The 21503-nt window shown below is 30.1% G+C and overlaps 3 protein-coding genes across 5 annotated transcripts; 1 reads left to right on the top strand and 2 right to left on the bottom strand.

Annotated features, from left to right (window-relative positions):
• Positions 1 to 432: 432 nt before the first annotated feature.
• On the top strand, positions 433 to 2191 carry LOC114375697 (mitochondrial inner membrane protease subunit 1-like). Of its 3 annotated transcripts, XR_003658823.1 has the most exons (4): positions 433 to 929; positions 1162 to 1306; positions 1566 to 1669; positions 1779 to 2191. XR_003658823.1 is itself a non-coding variant. In XM_028333546.1 (3 exons), exons 1-3 carry the CDS (start codon positions 1181 to 1183, stop codon positions 1790 to 1792), a joined length of 240 nt encoding a protein of 79 aa, XP_028189347.1. In that variant the 5' UTR covers positions 433 to 1180; the 3' UTR covers positions 1793 to 2191. The 3 variants fall into 3 exon arrangements, 1 of the variants encoding a protein (XP_028189347.1); XR_003658822.1 differs by having other exon boundaries at positions 433 to 1306; XM_028333546.1 differs by having other exon boundaries at positions 433 to 1306; positions 1566 to 1665.
• Positions 2192 to 7212: 5021 nt separating this feature from the next.
• On the bottom strand, positions 7213 to 11500 carry LOC114376778 (putative disease resistance protein At3g14460). The gene has a single exon (XM_028335045.1). The coding sequence runs from the start codon at positions 11042 to 11044 to the stop codon at positions 7382 to 7384; it is 3663 nt and encodes a 1220-aa protein (XP_028190846.1). The 5' UTR covers positions 11045 to 11500; the 3' UTR covers positions 7213 to 7381.
• Positions 11501 to 13288: 1788 nt separating this feature from the next.
• On the bottom strand, positions 13289 to 16699 carry LOC114374578 (ribosome-recycling factor). The gene is made up of 9 exons (XM_028332240.1): positions 16559 to 16699; positions 16209 to 16443; positions 15217 to 15360; positions 15018 to 15133; positions 14826 to 14917; positions 14666 to 14687; positions 14499 to 14567; positions 13940 to 14008; positions 13289 to 13853 (listed from the first exon to the last, which is right to left on the bottom strand). The coding sequence occupies exons 2-9, from the start codon at positions 16399 to 16401 to the stop codon at positions 13773 to 13775; spliced, it is 786 nt and encodes a 261-aa protein (XP_028188041.1). The 5' UTR covers positions 16402 to 16443; positions 16559 to 16699; the 3' UTR covers positions 13289 to 13772.
• Between the last annotated feature and the right edge of the window lie 4804 nt (positions 16700 to 21503).

The raw sequence follows: 21503 nt of genomic DNA, 5'->3' as shown, positions 1-21503 counted from the left end.
ATGTTAACGAAATATTAAAATTTGGAAGCAACAATTAAATGAATGACTAAATGATATATTTTGAAAATATAAAAAAAAATTAATATACTAAAATGAAACTAAGAATATATATTTAATTGAGATTTTAAATAATTTTAAAAGACTTATTTTTATAAAAAAAATTCTGTAATATTCAATTAAGACTTTTGAATAAAATAATTTTTTATAATATTGAATAAAGACTTTTAAGATTTTTTTAATGTCAAAAAGATTTGATGATATCCTATGAAGAAATTTTACAACTTAAAAAAACTTCTTCATATTCGAAATCATACGAATTTTAATGAATTATTTTTTATTGATTTTTTAATGAATTTTATATAACCTTTCAGTAAAAAAAAAAATATAAATCCCACCACGTATGTGAAACAATCTTACCCAAATGTAGTGCCTTTCTTTTTTAATTTTTTTCCCGCCGGTTGCTAGTGTTTTCCTACTTCCGTCACACATACAGGTGTGATGTCCACAATTTCTCTCATCCGGAACGTGTCATGCTTGATTAATCAAATCTGCAATTATTCAGTGATCACAATGCACATATCATTCTTGGTCCTTTTCAATTAAAATGTATCTCTATGTAAAGTTATTAATTGTTGGGTTTGATTGATATGAGGCAAAAAATTGAATCGTGACCAGGATCCTGCATCAACAAAGGCTATGCTTGGTTTTAAGACTTTCATCTTTAGGTGGTGTGTGGGCATAAAGGGGCACCTTTTTTTATTTTATTTTGTATGCATGGACATTGGGCAAGTTTATTTTCATAGATTTGCGTAAGTACCAGTTTTAGAACGGTTATAATTTTCTTCATTCGAGCATTTTCACCCACTCAGCCTTTTCTCGCCTCAACGCTAAGTAGAGAACTATTGGGGAGTTGAGTTCGCTCCTCAGAGGTAACTAACTAATTTCGAGATTTCTTCCTTCAATCCCAATTCCCTTGATTATTAGTTTCATCCATTGCAAAAATTTCATTCTAATCACCGATAAATAGCTATATATGCAAGCCCTAAGTAACTTAGAAGAACTCACGCTGCTTATGTCTGTTGTTCTTTTAGGGTCAATTTGGATGTTTATTCTTGATTTTATTGATAATATTCACTTTGTTTGCTGTTATGTTTGATTTAGACCGCAAACTGTTTGATATATGTTCTCAATCATGGAGGGTGATAGCGTTACATTCATTTCCAATCCTGAGACCTATGAATTGGAGAGTGATAGTTTTACAAAAATTTCCTCTCCTGATAACGGTGATAAGTCTAAGACGATTGTGGTATGGTCAATTTCTTATAAAAATAAAATTCTCATTTTTTGTGATCATTTTGATTATGGGTTTTGCTTTGCTAGTATTTCAATTGTTATTTTTGGGATGACTGGTATCTGGCATCCTTGCTTCTTCACATTAAGAATTGGCTTGATATTCGATAGCCTTTGGTCTAGAGAATTTTGACAATAATTAATTTTTTCCATTGCTGAAATGTGTTTTGGAGATTTCATTGTCTAAGTATGCCTTCCCTCTATTGGTTCCAAAGGGTGCGGTTTGGGTAGAGGGAGATAACAAGTATAACAGCAACGATTCAAGAAAATTTGGTCCTGTTCCTTTTGACCTTATTGATGGCAAGATGTTCTGGAGTAAGTTTGTGTATATATGATATGATGACTCACCACCACCCAAGCCTCTGCTTCCTTTTCCCTCCTTTTTTTCTTCTGTCAACTTCCCCTGACCTTTTGATTTTTGCATGTAGATAATGCCACTTAAAAAATTTGGCCTTTCTGGAATAAATGATATGAAGCAAAGCATTCTGTCATGGAAGCTACAATCTTTTGCAACTTGGCTTTATGTGTTTAATTTTGAACGGCAAAACCCTACCTATCTGTAGTTTACTCCCTACACAGGTGCATTTTGCTTATAAGGGCAGTTTATCTTCTTTTTTTTGACAGAGCAGTTTATCTTTTATGCATGAAGTCAATGAAAAGTAGTAGATGATCACAAAAATCTACTCAGATTAGAAATGGAACATAGAATTTCCGTTAGATGGAAGAATTTGTGTAATCCTATTGAAAACATTTGTCCTTTTGAAGAAGGGTCTTCTATAAAGGCTCATCACATTGTTGATATATGAAATGGTGATTTGATGGTTGACACATTCACCTATTACTCTTTTTTTTATATACTCTTAGGCTTAAATATATTTTTAGTTTCTATAAAATGAGCATGTTTTGATTTTGGTTCCTATAAATTTTTTCTAGAGCGGAACTATATTCTTCATCCTTTAACTTTTTTAAATTTCTGTCTTTCATCCCGAAACTTTTTGAAAATTTTTCTTAATCCTTCAACTTTTATTACATTTACAGTTTTCATCCTTTTTATCTATTTTAGACATTAACTGGTGACCTAACATTCGTTTATTATTATTTTTTTATTTCTTGGTGGCTAAAAATTGCCAAAAATTACATGAATAACTTATTTGAAAAGTCTTAAACATATTCTAGCAACTAAAAGCCTTCACAAATTACTATATCTCAATTTTAAATTCAAGCACAAAAATGATTCGCCTAAATCAAAATCCATCTTATGCACGATTTCAAATTAAGATTGAAACACAAATCAGATCAACAAACTCAAAGGTAAGTTTCATTCTTCAAATTTCATGGAAACGGGCAAGCTTCATTCTTCAAATTTAGCCAAGATTCAATTTTTAATGGGTAAAGTCAAATCCATGACCATGGACACAAAATCTTCAAACCCTACGTAGATCTAACAAGTCTTCAAACCACCCTGTTTACAAATTTTCAAACCACCATCAACCTTCATTGTCACCATCAAATAGATCTTGCAATTCCTCTATTGCACCTTGTTTGCTCCCTCAACCACCTCAAACTACGACAACATGATGGCTCCTTTGCACACACACACAAAAAAAAAAAAAATAAAACCCATTATCTAAAATCCCGTTGTTGTCAACATCCACTTCGACAATTGACCAAAAGAACAAAACCACACAAAAAAATACAAAGGCAAAATCTAAATTTTTATAGAATAATAATTTGTTTTTCCTAAAACTTTGTAAGTATATAATGACTAAATGTATTCAAAAGAGACAATATTTGACTAATAAAATTAACTATTTCAATTCTAATACGATATTTTTATTTTAGATATAAATAAAATATTGTATTAGCATGACAAACATAAACAAAATCAAGACAATGATAAAAATATTAACTTAAAAAAGAAAAAATTCATGGGTGATTTAATTTAATAAATTATGTGAACTAAAAATTAATATGTTTTGTATTTAATAAGTAATTTATATATAATAATAAATTTAATTATATGATATGAGTTAGGTCTGGTTGAATCAAGTTAAAAAATAGATCTTGTTATCTAATTTGTATATAATCAAGGCTTAATTGAGTTGGGTCGAATTTAACATAAACACTTAAAAAAAGAAGTCAACCCAACATAATTGGATCTGGTTGGGTCAAGGGTAGACCTTGATCCATAAACATTCCTCTCAAGGAACTTCTTGTGTTGACAGAGCATTTTCATTGAAGTAGCAATGATGGTGGGTGGAGGTGAAAGGGGTAGTAGTGACAATGGGACTGCGCTGGGAAAGAATTGTACATGAGGGAGAAGAACCACAAGAGACAAATTTGGAAAATAAAGAAAAATAATAATAATTTCTGATGATTTTTAGTTATAAGGAAATGTAATAATAATAAATCAAGTGTCACTCATTAGTTAATATCCAAAATAGATGAAAAAGACGGAAATCATAAACAGAATAAAAGTTGGAGGATTATGATTAATCTTCAAAAAGTTCAGGGACAAAAATAAATTTTTTTAAAAAGTTATAGTAGAAAAAACATAGTTTGCTTTTTTTCATTATTTATCATCCCTCTAAAATTTAAAATTAATTATTTACCATTCCTTTAAAATGAGTAAAAAAAATGTCTCTCAAATATTTTTCTTCCGACCTTTCCAAAATCTTTGGGCATTTACAAAAAAGACAACAAGAGGCATCACTTAGAATAGTAGATGTTATGATTTTTAGCCTAGGAAAAAGAGAGATTGAAAAGAACATTGAAGCAACTCATCAAGGGAAACTTAAGATTTGATAATATATTAATTTTTAAAATTTCAATTTTCAATTGTGTCAAATAAAGTTATGTGATTCATGTAACTGACTTCATCTAATGATATAAGATTTTGTTGTTGTTTCTAAAATCTGAAATTCTTATTTTTTATCTTAAAAGTTCATTTTAAAGTAGATAAATAGCATTTCTTTTAGAAATTTAGAAGAAAACAAATTAAGCATCACATAGCAATATTATACCATAGATACTAGTGAGTGTTACCCTTTACCTTTTGCTAAGAAGTTAATAGTAAAGACTAAAAATATTTTTATCATCCAAACTACAAAATCCAAGAGTCCTAAATTCTTACACTCCGAACATCCAATCTCCTTTTAAATTCCTCATAATGACTCTGATGTGTCCAATCTAAACTTCAAACATTTTATCCCTTATGTCATGTCTACCAATACGATGACATCGATTGAAAATATATCGATCGGATAAAACTTATAAGCACTTCATTTAGAATGAGTTTAGTGAGTTCTTCACGGCAGCATGGTCATATAGCATAAAATTTTCTATTTGAACGTTAAAGTTAAGAAATAATTTGACTCACTTTTATAACCAATTATCATATACCAATTTTAATACAAAAAAATGGAAAACAAAAAATTCAACTAATGCAAAAATTTACTTTGCCGTATTGAATATTAGTGTGGTCATACAAACCCATTCCCCCCCCCCCCCCCCCCTCCCCTAAATAATGCTAATTGGATTACCATGGTTAAAAAAATCAACACCATTATCAAGGTGAAATCTCCAAGGAATTCAATGTGAGCAATCTTTGGCAAGTCTTTGCTTTTTGGTTTCTGGGCAAACCCTCATCTTCCCCTTTCAATTGCTTATATACAGGAACGCTAGTGTTAGGTGCACCCCGTAATATTGTTTGTGCACCAATCATTTAAATAAAGTGACAAAAATGTCCTTCACTCAAATTTTAAAAACCTTCCCTCCTATTCTTTGTTTGTACGCCACTTCTTCTTTCTTCGTCTCACTTCTTTCTTTGTCTTCTTGCATCCTCTTTTTTGTTTTGTGTTGTGCTACTGCCGTTGAGTGCTTCTATTGCTGGCTTTGAGAACGTTTCCACCGTCGAGGTAAGGTTTCTTCTTCTCTTTTCTAATGGTTGCTTTGTCTTCTTTAGAATCCGTATAACTAATTCGTATGAGTTATAAGACTAATTCGTATGAGTTTATAATTAAAAAAACACATGGATTACATAAATTCATATTTATATAATTTGCATGTTTTTTAATCATTAATAAATTAATTTATTTTTTTAATAATAAATATTTATTATTTATAAAAATTACTATTTTAATTTTTGTTTCTAAATTGTTATTGTTTTTATTAAGTATAAATATATTATTTTGTTTTCTGTTTGTAAATAGTTATTGTATATTTTTTAAATAAAAATAGATTATTTTAAATTATGTTTTTAAATAGTAATTTTTTTAATTTTAAGTATATTAATTTTATTTTATTAAAATAGTTATTGTTTCTTTTTTAAAATAAAAATATTTTATTTTGAATTATATTTTTAAATAGTTAATTTTTTTTAAAATTTTAAATATCTTAATTTTTTTTTTTTAAATAGCTATTTTTTTATAAATAATAATAGTTTATTTTGAATTATGTTTTTAAATATTTAATTTTTTTAATTGTAGATATATTAATTTTCTTTTTGTTTTTGAATATCTATTTTTTCTTTTTTAAAATAAAAATAGTTTATTTTGAATTATGCTTTTAAATATTTAATTTTTAAATTGTAAATATATTAATTTTTTTAAAATAGCTATTGTTTTTTTAAATAAAAAATATTTTATTTTGAATTATGTTTTTAAATAGTTAATCTTTTTTAATTGTAAATATATTAATTTTATTTTTTAAATAGCTATTGTTTATTTTTTAAATAAAAATAGTTTATTTTGAATTATGTTTATAAATAGTTATTTTTCAATTTTAAATATATTTATTTTATTTTATTTTTAAATATCTATTTTATGTATTATAAATAAAAATAGATTACTTTGAGCTATGTTTTTAAATATTTATTGTATTTTTTAATTATAATATATTATTTAGAATGTTGTTTTGAAATAGTTAATATATTTTAATAAAAAATAGATTATTTTCATTTTTTGAAAATTTTATTTTTTTATTTTTAATTATAAATATATTTATAATTATGATATATTATTTTTTATGTAATTAATTAATTATAGTGTTATCTTAAGTTTTTTTATAAAGAAGTTAATTAATTATATAAAATTAAATAAAAATAAAATTTGAAATATATATATATATATATATAATAATAATTATTTTTTATTTATAAATGATTATATAGTAATTGATTGAAGTATTATTATAATTTTAACATAAATTTGTATGTACGCTTCAATTACTACCTCCATCCTTATAATAAGATTTTTTTTATCTTTTTTATAATATTATTTTTAAGTCCTCTTTCACATTAATTATTTTTTTATCAGAATACTCTTAATTATTTTATAATAAATATCAATTAAAAATATAAATACATTCTCTCTTATAAAGATCAAAGAAAAAGATTAACACACATTCATTAATTAACTAGAAAGTAATTAAGTGAAAAAAGAGTGATAATGAGTCTCAATAATTTTAAGAATAATTTAGAAAAATAATATAAGTTACTAATAAATTTAATATTACTAGTTAAATTAATAAATTTTTTTAAGAATATGAATGAATTGAAAGAGTAGTAAATTATAGGTTTAATTACTATTTTAGTTCTCTAATTTATTTTTAAAGTTCAATTTTATTTTTTTAAAAATAAAAAAAATTATATAAATGATACTAATGCAATAAATTGAATTCCATATTACTCAACACGTGAGGCTGAAATCACCTTTAATTATATTAAACCTATCATCTCTTTAGAACTTAAAACTCTTCAAGTTAATTAACAATATGTCGAAAACATGATGTCGGTAACATAATAATTTATCGAAAAGATTATTAGTAAAATTGAAGAGTGAAATATTTTAACCAAGCAGAATCAATCACTTGAAACTATATTAAACAATTATTTAGTCGAATAATAAATAACTGAGCGGTGGCGTCTAGCAAGCAGAAAGCAAAAATAAGTTTAGAAAACAATTAATTAGTAAATTGCAGGCAATAGAGAAGCATCTACAACTTTCACCATTATTCTTTTAAATCAACCTCACTACCTTATATTCACGTGTTCAATGTGAGCAATCTTTGGCCAGTCTTCGCCTTGGGGTTCCCGGCAACGTTGTTTGAGCAACGGACACCCCCAAATCCCCAAATATGAAATGGATTTGGGCAGACCCTCCTCTGGTAAGCATTGGAGCCTGGGGCACTTATAAAGATGCAATATCTTGAGAGAGGAGAGGTGGCAGAGACCTTTGTAGTCCAGTCTTTTTAGATCTGGACAGTCCCTGATCCATAGAGTAACAAGAGAGTGTGGCAGTACACCTTCGTCAGGAAGACACTCAACATCCACTCCTTCAATATATAAGCTTTCTAGAGAGTGATTGCCTCCCAAGGCACTTTTCAATAACGACATAAGTTTGGAACAACCATCGAGATGCATACATTTTAAATTTGATGGCAAACCTCCTTCGGGAAACATTTCAACTTTTGGACAATCCTGTATCCACAGATCATCAAGAGATGGAAGGAGGACATGCATTCCTTCAGGCAATGATTCTAATTGGGGGCACTCATCGATATACAGATGCTGGAGATGATTATGAGCCTGCCCCTGTGAAATCCTCTGTAGGTTAGGACACTTCCCGATATCAAGCCCCCTGAGTTTTGGGAACATATCTAGTGGAATGGTCGTTAGAGAGTCGCAGCCACCATTGATGACCAACCTTACAAGGAAATCATAGCAACTGTGCATGGGAATATTGTTATTTGAACAAGAGTAACTGCGTCCAATCTGTTCGAGTAAGGCTGCCTCCACGTTGTGACCTGTAATGGTAAGCTCTTTCAAAGTTGTCGGATGAGCAATTTGCAGCTTTCCACAGTCTCCTAGGGATAATTGATGAATATCAGGGGCACTGAGAGCAGAAGGTACAAGTTGTTCGCACCCATAAATCTTTAGATCATTTAAATGACATAGTTGCTCTGGCAAGTGCCCTTTCAGCTTGGGACAATACTCTATAGAAAGACGTTGAAGACGTGGAAAAGCACCTGTCACACCTTTACATTCCCATTCTTCCCATTCCTTCATACTGTGGAACATCAAAGATTCCAAGGACGTAAATGAACAAGAGCTACTCCCGAAAAAATCAGCATTAATACTCGCAATCCCATCAAGCCCTTTAATTGAAAGCTTCTTCAGAAATTTCAAACGTCCAAGGGGAGGCAAACGTTGGCAAGATTGACAGTTCTCCAAGGTTAAGGACACCACATTCAATAATGAATTGTTTAATAACCACCTTGGAAATTGTTTACCCCCATAGTTTCTCATCCTCAACTTCTCCAAGTGTTTGGAAGGCTGTAGATTCTCGATTACAATTTCATCCCTTTCTTTTGTTGAATCATCAGGGTTCCAGTCTGAATCCCATTCTAACTCTACCTCCAGAAGGTGTGTTTTATTTTTCAAATCCACTGCTAATGCATCCGAGGGACTCTCGACATTCTGCAGGTTCTGAATTGATAGACTTCCATGAAGATTGAGTTCTCCTAGCTGCTGGATACTGAACTCCCTACTTTTGCCAACCTTAAACGGACTCATTGATACCTGAAGATACTTCAGTTTTCCCAAATGTGCTGGTACCTTTCTCACTCCAGTGTTTATTAATTCAAGGCGATGCAAATCAGTGAGTTTATGTAAATTTGAGGGCAGCTCCTTCAATTTATTACAACCATTTAGCTTCAGTATTTGCAAGTTGTAGAGTGAACATGTTGTTTCAGGTAATTTTTCAATGTCAGTATTTGAAAGGTCTAATGAATGGAGATATTTAAGATTACCCACAGAGTCAGGCACCTCTCTTAGGTTAGAACAATGAGATAAAGATAAGACACGTAAGAACTTAAACTTGGAGACCAGTTCATGTATCGACATATTGCAATCCCAATAAGGGAAGTAACCAAAATGCTTTTTGTTACTTGTTGGCATATATGAACGTAACTTTTTTGCATCACATAGAGTTCCAAACCCATCAAAGTATCGAACGTGTTCGATTGCAACTGAAAAGTGACGGGGTGCTTTTGGTGTACCTTTTGTTTGATCACCATCCAATCTGAAACAAATGTCCCCACAAATAAATCTTGCCAAATCGTTGAGAAGGTCATGCATGACAAATTGTGTTCTCTTTGTGTTGTTGAGAAGGTCATGCATGACAAATTGTGTTCTCTTTGTGTTGCTTGATTGTTGAAAGAAGCACCTTGATAATAGATCATTGAAGTATTGTTCACCAACTTCTTCTGGACTCTTACCCTGTTGAGAACATTGTAGAAATTTTTCAGCCATCCACAATTGTATTAAGCACTCCTTATCAAACACATAATCTTTGGGGAATAAGGCACAATAAGCAAAACATCTCTTGAGATGAGAAGGAAGATGGTGATAGCTTAGTGCTAAAGCAGGTACAATATCACTACGCTCTGTTGAAAATTCCCATATCTCGCTCTGCAATATGCTTTTCCATTCCGTAACAGATGACTTGTCGTGTAATAGACTTCCCATTGTTTTCAAGGCCAGAGGAAGTCCTTTACATTTTTCAACTATCTTCGTACCAATCTCCTTGCAATCTGGATTTGGTTGAATATTATCATCTTGGAATGCATGTTTAGCAAACAACTTCCAGCAATGATCTTCTTGTAATTGCTCCAGGAGGTGTTCTCTTGACCTCATGGTAGAAGCAACTTCCTTACTACGTGTGGTGGCAATAATTCTACTCCCCTGAGCCCCAAAAACAAGATGTTTTAGCACAGCTTCCCATTTAAGTCGGTTTTCGTTCCAAACGTCATCCAAAACAAGAAGAAATCTCTTCCCCGTCAATTTTTCTTTCAATCTTCCGTGAACCATCTCTAGGTCTCTACTATCATCAGTCGATTTAGTGATGGCCTCAAGAATTGTTCTTGTTACCCTGAAAGCATCAAAATCATCTGAAACACAGACCCAAGCTTTGACATCAAATCTAGCCTCCTGGATCCTAGGGTCATTGAATACATGTTGAGCAAGTGTGGTCTTACCCATCCCACCCATGCCCACAATAGAAAGTATCGATGGCTGGTTAGGATTGCCATTGTCAGATGTCAGCCAATCAAAAATCATTTTTTTGTCTTTATCTCTGCCATAAATATCACTTTCAACCACCGAAGATGTTGATTGTGATATCTGTGGTACTGCACTACCCAATTCTGATCCAACGCCAACACCACTAGCATTTTTCAAGCCTAGATCATCCTTTTGGCTTGAGAGAAATTCTAAGCTATCAAGGATTTTTTCCATCCTGGATTTAATTTCCCTGTTAAAGAAACTAGCAGGAGAAGATTTGAAGAAATTTGGTACCTTGCAAGTACAGCTCGTACAGGTCTGAGATTCAGATTCAGCTTCCAGTTCCCATTTGGATGATTCATGTTGTATTTCATCCAAGAGATCCTCTGCATCAAAAACCATATCTTTGACCTCAAGAAGCCAGTTTCTCACGCGTGGATCTGCGAACTGCTTTCGTTCTGCATCATCAGCCAGAGCATCGATGGACTGCAGCTTAATTTTCAACTTTCTCAGAAGCGTCTCATCAAGTTTTTTTCCGTGAAAGAAGTCCAGAACTTGAGGAGAAGCAAGCTTCTCAAATGCAACTTGAAGGAAAGAAGAAAGAAGAGCACCAGCAATTAATTCTACTGCCATGGTTGAAAATGGATGAATGAAAGTGCAGCTTATGCCAATGTCTCAATGCATATGAATGAAAATGAGTAACTATGGATCATGGCTTTACTTTGAGGTAGTGGGTTGAACATCGTTTTCTTTGATGGGTCAATGAACCAATAATTGTTAAGTCTTTCCGACAACACAAACTGTAACAGCTGTATTCCATGAATAAATGAGCGGCTATAAATTTCCTGAGTGTAAAAAAATAATATATTTCCAAATTATTTGTCCTAACTACGGTGGAAAAGCTTTTTAAGTGGTTCATGATAAACCAATTTTATCAACGGTTAGATTCATCTGATTTATATGGTTGCAATTTACATTACTCACACTAGATGTATTTCTCCTCCTTCCCAGCAACCTTCCGACCATCGTTTGCCGCCGTCAGAGGCAATTATTCACGGCAGCATTGTTTTTTTCTTTCCCCAAGAATCCCTTGTTGTTGATCGCCATCTCTTTAATAAAATACCTGTATCCCTAAAACACCAAATTGAGGTTATTCCATAGATCGAAAAGTGAAATGCAACATAAACATCAAAAAGTTATACATATGACCGAAAGAGCATTCAACTTACTAATCATGCATCAACACAGCAACAACCAAATGGAAATATAAAAATATCTCAAAAGTTGGAGAATTCATTAATAGCTTGAGTATTATTTGTGCACATTTTACATAAGCTTTGTTAAAACTACTTTGTGAAAACTACAATATTGGACGATCTTTCCGACAACACAAACTTTAACTTAACAGTTGTGTTCCATGAATGAATGAGGCAATAGTTTTCCTGAGGGTAAAAAAGAATCTCTTTTCAAATTATTATTTGTCCCACACACTGTCCATGGACCCTCTCTCACCAACTTTTTGTGTACAATATTATCTCAAAGAACAATCTTTGTGTATGAAAGACATCATCCTGAGTCATTCCACAGCTGCGTAACGAATTTGTTGAAAGCATTCCATGAACAATCTTCCATAGCAAGCATCTGATTCTTTCTAGACCTCTCCACTTCCAAACACACACAAATAACCTTCGCGCGCTTATGGAAGAGTACGTATTTATGCTTCCAATAAAAATAAAAATAAAAATCTACATTTTAATCTTTAACCAGCATTTCGAATTCCCTGTGAATGTGAATGAATATTCCGTCATGTTTGAAGAGCATGGTATTCACTACTCAGAGGGTCAACACTCTAACCAATAAGGAAAAAATAAAAAAAAATAGAAAGGAGAAAGAAGCATGCATAAATCTGCAAATTCAAAAAATTCTATAGACTATTGCATGTCCTGCGGTATATATAGCCTTTGAAGAATACCAACAACGTTGTTTCAAAGAGCTTTTCTGGTTATTAAAATGAAGTATCTACAAAATATAATAAATATGAGAAATACTCAAATGTTGCAGGTATTAAGTTCTTTAACTAATTACATATTGTGTAGCTTTAGTTTTTCCCTGATCAACAAGATTAGCAAGAATAGCTCGTTGATGAATAAGAATTCTAAGAGGTTCAGATAGGGTTTAACCACGGGTTGATTCAAGAGGATATCAAAGATTAAAAAAATATAAAAACCTCAGGTTTTAATTCAATAATTCAATAATGATCTTTTTCTTTTGAATACATATGTTTTTCCTTATAGAAGAAAGACTAAATCTAATTTTCATTTCTTGTTTTTTAATAAGTGATTTTAATTTCTTTTTTAATTAAAATATTTCATCTCTCATTTATAAAAAGTTATGATTTTAATCTCTTATTATTTAATTGAAACATTATGGTCTCATGATTAAAAATTTACAATTTCAATTCTAATGTATAATTTAAACATTAATCAATGTATTCCATAAATGTTAATTGATACATGTTTGTTGATTATTCATATCACAAATATTTTTTAAGAAAATTATTTAAGTACTAACAAACTTAATTTATTCAAAAAAAAAATTTAATACATATATAATCGAGTTTGAAATTGATCAGGAGATTAAAATTATAGATTTTTTAAAAGTATGGACAAAAAAATATAATGTATTTCTAATATTACTAATTAAATTATTCCTAAATTAATGCTATAAATATGATAAAGAAATATATGATATCTCTTTATTAAAAAGGAAGAAAATTAATATATATATATATATATATATATATATATATAAATGAATTGTTAATGAAACCGAAAAGTAAACAAATAAATAAAAACTACATGAATTAAAATGCAAAAATTCAATTAAAATTTCATCAAATGTCATTTGAACTCATGGTAACAAATTCTACTGAGTATGAACAGCATCAAGCAATGATAATAGCAAGTCTACAAAACATGTGAAACAATGAACTTGATGCCAACAAACCCCTCTTGATTGAGTGTCAGCTTCGACTAGTTTATATATCCCCCACTTGAATCTATACACACCCTCAATGATTAGAACATAACATTCACAAATTTCGCCTAACAAACGGAGTTACATTAAGCACAAGATTTTGATCAACCACAATGCACGGCAGCCTGCACCAATGTGGCAACTCAACTGGGGGAATCATGTTTTATGTATTCAAAAGATTGCCAGAACACTATAATAATCCTTATATATATGACTACTGATTGACTGACACTAGGCTAAGACCACAAAATGTCAGGTCCTACCAAATTAAGAGGAGAAACGAAGCAGTTAATCCTCCACCAAAAAATAACAAAAATGCCGTATCTCAACCTTGACTAATTTCCTTCTCTTTTGCCTTGCATATATCTTCCGCACTCTTGATAAATTTCTTTGTCAAATCATCAACCTGTAAGAAGAAAATATCAGAAATCAGACACCCTAAGCTATGGATTACAGTTATCTTATCAGCTGCAATTAGCATGTGCTAGATACTTCTTTCTCCAATCTTTTTATGTCATCTTTGGGGAGACTTGAATACAACTTCTTTATCGCATCCATTGCCTGTAAAATTAACAACTTCCATCAGAGTCTGCAGAAAATTATGGTATAATCCGAAAAAATAATGACTACAGGACCACCCTTTTTAATTTGAAAATATAAAGATAGCCCAGAACTATCAGACCAGGATCTCCTGTATTTCATTTTTTAAGGTTTCGAAATATTTAATTTGCTCTAATGATTAAGAAAAATGCATTTTAGAACAGGACATAAGCAGCTACTTCTTCAAGGGCGAATGGAGTGGTGAACGGAAAAACACCAATTCCATATTTGAAAACTCAATACTCATAAGAATGCTTAAGCATAAAAGATAGTGCAAATCAATGCCAGAGCAAAAATAATTCAAGTTAAAGAAGCCGATAATATTCAGATTTCAGAGTGACGGAGAATTCCATTATTTCAACAACTACACCATTCTTATTCCCTTAAATTGCTAAAAGGCAAACCTTCCAAAAAAATGTCAAGGAAAACCAAAACCAAAACCACACCAAACCTTTTGCCTAGCTCTTCTAATACTTTGACGAGCATCTTCACATGATTTAGCAACCAACTTAGTCATAGCCTGAAATAAATGTCAAACAAAAAGGATATATCAGCATGATATATGAAATGAGATGTTTAAAGGGTAAACAATAATTAACTGGAGTGTAATGAGTTTACCTGCATATGCTCTTTGGTCAATCTGGTCATTTCAAAGTGAAGAAGTAAATTAGTTAATTAATATTGAGCTTGAAATTCAAGTTCTTTAATAGCTATTATATCCAACCAAATTCACTCGGACAGGCATGAGTAATTGAATGTCAATAGAATACGTGCTTACGGTGGAATAACAGCAATCAATCTTTCACCATCTGATTTAGGATTTAACCCCAATGGAGATGAAACAATAGCATTCTCTAATTGTTTAAGTGTCTGCAGAAGTTAGGCATATCATATGCAAAAGTAATACTAGTTTAGTACTAAGCAATCTACAAATAAGTAATAACAAACTCGAAGTCCTAAGGTAAAGTACCTCTGGATCATACGGATTAACAGACAAGGTTTTTGGATCCAAGACTGAAACAACAGCAAGCCGATTCAAAGGCATCTTCAAACCACTAGTTTCAACAATGATATGGTCAAGCATTCCTGTAGAGGCATGCCCATCATTATTGCATTCGATCATTAACTATCAAGAGACACAGATGATCTATAAACACGCATTAATATACCTGGGGATGCCCTTCCTGTTCGTAGCTTGCTTAGTTCTGTTGATAATGCAGCCATTGCAGCCTCCATCTGCGAGACAGCATTTGCCTTGATAGTAGGACCAGCATTTGGTGGAACTTCAATTGTACTGGCACCCCCTTCATCCTCTAAAATGTATAAACCAATGACCATTAAAATCAACATTTATAATGCATGATAATAGTTAGACATTAAAAGTTCTGCACACTACAATAGTTCAACAAAGAAAATTGTTCAGGCAAGCTATCAAATATCAACATGTTTCAATCAGAAAAAACCCATATCAATTTCAAAATCTAACAGCTTGATCCTTGGAGTTCGCTGATTGCAATTTCCAACCAGTAAAGAGAATTGCATGCCTCGTAGGTTTGTACTTACAATCATAAAACTTTACAAACCCTCATTACTTAAACATTTCATTTTCACAGACTGCAAACTCAATTCAATAAGCAAATTCCACCAACAACCCTAGAAAAATCACATGCATCTGATTCATACAAAAATGCTGTGAAATTCAAGAAACTATCCCAACTTTCTCTTATTCTTCATCTTCAGAACTGCCATTCAGTGTTTCAGAAATGTCTCAACTAAATCCACCCTAGAATTTTTGTTTGGTGCTTGAAATTTAGGCTAAATTCCCATAAAAAAAACACGTAATAGCACCAAGAAAATCCATTCACAACAGAAAATCAAAATCAGAACACTTAAAATGAATAAAAAAATTAAAGAGAATAGAGCATGTTTATTACTCAAAATACTAAAATGTTGACATTTATTAATTTATTAATTATTATAAGAGTTGCACAGCTGGAACTACAATTTCAATCCGAAAACAATGCCAAAATGACCCTACCAAACTACCTCTACATGTCCATATTCAATTCCCCTCCATAAACTAAACCAACAAAGCTCAAACCTAAACAAACGGTAACAAGAAAAACCATCACTTGTGCCGAGATAAGAAACAAAGACGTACTTGACTTTCGCCCTTTGGCAAAGGCTCTGCGACTTTCCGCAACAAAATTAGGCGTTGCCGGAAGAGTCAACACTCTGTTGCTATCGCACATCTGAATGGGAGACCACACGTCGCAACCACGAACAACACCTGAGTTTCGGAGCCACAGCATGTTCCGGTACGAGAATGCTCGTCTAACGTACCCAGACATCATCGAATTCACGCACGCACGCTACTTTGATTCTTATTTCGGTGTCTGAAAATAATAATTAATAACAAAGGAATCAATGTTTTTACAAATTATATACACATTGTGACACTAAATTGTAGAAAGATGATATTTGCGTAAAGAGAGAGTAGAAAGCACTAACGTTGAGGATCTGATTCCCAAGATCAAAAATGGTTAGTCTCCTATGTAGCTTCTGCGCTTCAGAAATGGTTTTAGGGTTTAAGGGGTTTAGGGAGAGATGTTTAAATGGGCCGGCCCACTTCACTCGGCTGTAATTTGTATGGGCCTAAGCCCAAAATCTGAAATGGGAGGTCAGCCCACTGAACGTTGATCGTTAATCAAGATAAATTTTAAAAGGAGTAATCCCTTTCTTTAGTGTTTGAATTTGTGGAGGTTCTTATAATATTTTCTCAAATTTGAAAAATATTATACAATTTTATTAAATTAAAATTATTTTTTTTAGTCTCTCATTTATAACAATAGTAAGTTTAAATATCTTTTATTATCTTTTTCTACTTAATTTTATCTCTTTTTTAAGGTAAAAGTGTCTATTAAATATTAAATTAGTAAACATAAAAAATATTTAATATAAAAAAATTATTAAGTTATAAAAGAACTAAGCAAACAAAACTCAACTTTCATTTTTTTCTTTTAACGAGTAAAACCTGATTATCATTATTTTTTTGGACTTAAATATCTATTTATCCTCAAATTTAAAATTAATTTATATTTTATCCTTCAAATTTAAAAGTGATTATTTTTATCCCCTAATTTCAAAGTATCTCACTTTAGTTTTGGTCCTTAAAGTTATTTTATGATCTGTTTGGCACCCCTTATTACCAAAAGTGGGTTATTTTTAAATTTGGAGATGAAAATAATCTCTTTTAAAAAGAAAGGACTAAAAGAAAATTATGTCCAGATTTGAGATGCAATAAAATATATTTTTAATAATATAATAATTCAACTTTTGGCATAAAAAAAAACAACTTTAACCTTTAAGTTTTAGACAAAATTATTGAAGAATAACTGAATAACAGGCGCAATAACTCAACTCAAATGGCTTGAAACAAGTTTAGAAGGGATATCCATTATCCAATCCAACAAATACCATTAGGCTACCCAAGAGTCTAAACTTCAAAATTCAAAGGTACTCTGATAGTAGCAACTAGCAAGGGTTGGCTAGGCTTAATTGATTACTTTTCGATGAACAGTGCTTTGGTTTTTTGGTGATCGAGGCCTCTGTCTTTTTGCATTATTTCCTCGTCCCCCTCAAGTTGTAATTCACTTGTCTTATCGTGCTCAGTTTTTTTTAGCCTAGATCTTAGTCTATTGGGTAGTCAGATTAGGTTGGAAAAGCAAGTAATATGTTTTGCTTCGATTTCATCCGATTGAATTTGATAAAATTGGTGACCCGAACTAAGTTGATCCAATTTAACCTGACTTAATTTTTTTAATTAATTTTTTATAATTCCTATAACATATTAAATTATTAATAATTAATTATTGAATAATATATAATATGTTTCTATAATTTTTTTTATCGTGATAATAATATATATAATAACTAATTATTATTCTATTCATCATGATATGATTTAATATTTATGTAATTTATATTATTTTGCCAGGTTTATTTTTGTTCATATGATAAATTTTTTATTTAGTATTGAAAAATAAGAGTTTTTTTAGTTATTTAATGATAATACTCATAAAATAATTTATAATAATAAATAATTATATAATATTTATAGTTTGATCATAAAAATAATTTAATTTTGAAGTATAAAAATATAGATTGATCACATTTTCTTAAATATATTACATATAGTTTATATATATCGAGTTAAGTGGGTTAATAAAAACCTATTAATTGGACTTCTGATCTAAAGCTTTGATCGGATCGATGATCTACCCGATTTTTATAACACTATTTGAATTATTTTTTGTGAATCTCATAATGTCACATAAGATTAAAAAAAAAAAAGTCATTTTTTTTCTAATGGTATAACCTAATTTGAGTTATTAGATTTTATTTCACGGAGAAAAAATATGAATTTTTTCCCTGAAACTTAACCGTAACCATGCAAAATTCTTGAGCAAGAATACTAATAGATCTGGTGGGCAAGTTCTTGAGCTAAAAAAACTCAACTCAAAAACTCCATTAAAAATTATCTAAGGCCTCTAGGTTAAGAACTTCATCACAAAAGAGGAGCCACCACAATCCTTGCTTTATCCTGCTTACATGAAGCGGCATGGAGGAAATATATTAGTGTACATCTTAATTGAACCAGATGAGTATGTTTAGTTTAAGAAAGAAACTGAAAGGAAAAGAGAAAAACAAAAAGACTAAAAAAAATAAGACGATTCTTTAAATTGTTAAACATAAAAAAGTAAAAGAAAAGAAAATGTTTTTTTTGTTTGCTTGTATAGAAAGTGGGAAAAAAATATAAAAACTTTAAAAATAAAAGAAGTATGAAAAAATAAGAATCATTTGGTCTTTTTTTTTTAAAGTACTAATTATTTCTCCTTTTGTTTTACTTAGAAGTTGATCATGAGTTTCACTAAAATGGCTAAGATGTACAAGTGAAACAACTTGTTGGGCACGATGCTAAAGTTCATTGTAGCTGTTCATTTTAATCAAAGGGTTTAGATTTTTGTTCTTTTCCTCTTTTCTTTTTTCTCCTTGTTTTTCTCATTTGCCCCTAATTCTCTCTTCTCTCTCATCACAAGAGCTAAGTTATCGTTCCCTACGGAACATGTAAGCCACCTTCATCCTTTTTTCCCCTTCATCTTAAAATTCCAAGAGTTAAAACAACAATGTGTAGAGAACAGAGAAGGCAAAGCACAAAAAAATTCAAAACAAACAAAACTTTATAATGTTCAAAGTTTCTCAAATCTCTAATCAATACAAAATCAAAAACAAAAATGTACAACACAAGTCTTCAATAAACAAATTTGAATTTTAATAAAATGAAAATGGAAACTTAAACCAAAGTGAAACCCGCAGCACCCACTAAAGTGGCAAAACCAAAGGCCAACAAAGTTATATGTTTAACCTGTAAAAATCATTGTAGGTTCACATACAACCAAATCTTGCCAAAGGCAAAAATAAAAATAAAAAAATCTGTATAGATGAAATTCAAATTTTGTGAATTTGACAAGGACGAAAAATATATTTTATTTTTGTATATATTATACTCATTTTACATGATCAACCTGACATTGATTCAAATAAAATTAGGTTCAGATTTCTTAAATATCTCTTAATTTCCAACATATATAAAAAATATAATCGGAAGAAAAAAAATCACAAATGGAAACTAACCATCATTAAATACTTCACATCTATAAAATAATAATAGTAAAAAATACTCACTTGAATCACTTTACACCAACAATATATTGAACGGATTATAATCCTAGCTAGCATTATTAGAAGAGAAATATTAGAACTAAAATTAGAAATTTAAACTATAATTTTAATTTCATGTGTAAAATAAGCTCTCAAGTGATTTTGTATTACATGTCCAGAGATATACTTGATTAAAAAAATTAAATAAAAAATAAGATAAAATATGTCTTGTATGTGAACTTAGGGGATTAGTTTTATAACTTCGGCCATGTGATATATTGCCTTCAGCGGAAAAAAAAATGTGCGTGTAATTTTTCTGTTAAAAAGATTCTTACTCTTGTTTTGTCTTCTTATATTTATTTTATTTTATAAAAAAATATTTTCTATAACATAATATTGTTGTAGAATATCCACTAATTTTATCTATGACTATTTTTTATCAAAAAAGTAACTACTTAATAAAGTTTTTTATTTTAATTATATTTTTTTATCCACAAATTCAAATTCAACATCTTATTTAAGAGGGTTGAATTCAATGTTACTTGTATCAACCAGATGTTGATTTTTATTAAAGAAGTTAATTAAATTCTAATTTTATAACTTCAAATAAATTATGTCTATATTTCAAATTTAATTCATTTAGACAAATGAGTAAAATTTAAATACTACCTTTTTATCATATAAATAATTTAACTGAAATTAACTTTCAAATGCTTAATTTAAATTGATTTGATTATATTTTTAATTACAAGCGGTTAAATTTAGTCAAATGAGGGAAGTGAGTTGCCTCTAGAAAACCTAGACAATGAAATCATTTTGTTTTTTAATTTTCCAAAATATTCGTTTCATTGGGCTAAAATTCAAGATATATCATTGACCCAAAAAAAAGTTTACCCATAGAAAAATGAAGAACAAACTCATAGCTAGTTAGCCACTAATGAATGATAAAAGCAACTAGATTTGTATAAAGTCAAAACTATTATCAAGTACTAGTAAAAAAAATACTAAAAAAGACTATATTTTATCCTTTCAAGTACAATTTACATTCGTAAAATACTTTTTCAATTGTTTAAAGTAGCATTTTGAAAACAGGATGGGAGATTGGGAGACTAGATCGAAAACTTACGATTGCTAAATATTCGGTTCAAAAAAATTACAAAGTCAACTTTAAGAAAAACTTGTTAAAAATCAGAAAATTAGTAAAAACGAAACAATTATAAACCGAAAAAAAAGGTTCATAATGGATCAATAATGGTCAATATAATGTTATTTCAATTTTTCTAAAAAAACAAAAATAAACCTCAGATATTTTTTATTTTATTAGTATCAATTTAACCACCAACATACCATTGATATATTTATATGAGTGAAATTGAGTTTGATTATTCTTATATAAATCTTGAATTCTAAGTGTTGGAAACAAAAAAGATAAAATGTAATTGAAAGAAAAAAATTATTATAAATGATTAATCAATTTTTGTATATCAGTATACTTCACATAATATCATTATTTAAAAAATACCAATTTAATAATTTTTTAAATCATTAAATTGTGAATCGATTAGTTGAATGTTCAGTCCAATCTTCAAAGTTAAAAGCATTGGTCTAAAGATTTTATATAAGAATATTTTGATACCAGAAGTCTCTATTTTGTTTTTGGTTCATCAGTTATGCTTCAAAATTCACTACTGGTCGTGGCCGCCAAGTTGTTTAATTGTTACATTGAACGAAAACC

This window comes from Glycine soja, chromosome 11 (assembly GCF_004193775.1).
Source record: "Glycine soja cultivar W05 chromosome 11, ASM419377v2, whole genome shotgun sequence".
NCBI classification, from domain to species: Eukaryota; Viridiplantae; Streptophyta; class Magnoliopsida; order Fabales; family Fabaceae; genus Glycine; species Glycine soja.
This window is presented reverse-complemented; position numbering and strand designations above follow the sequence as displayed.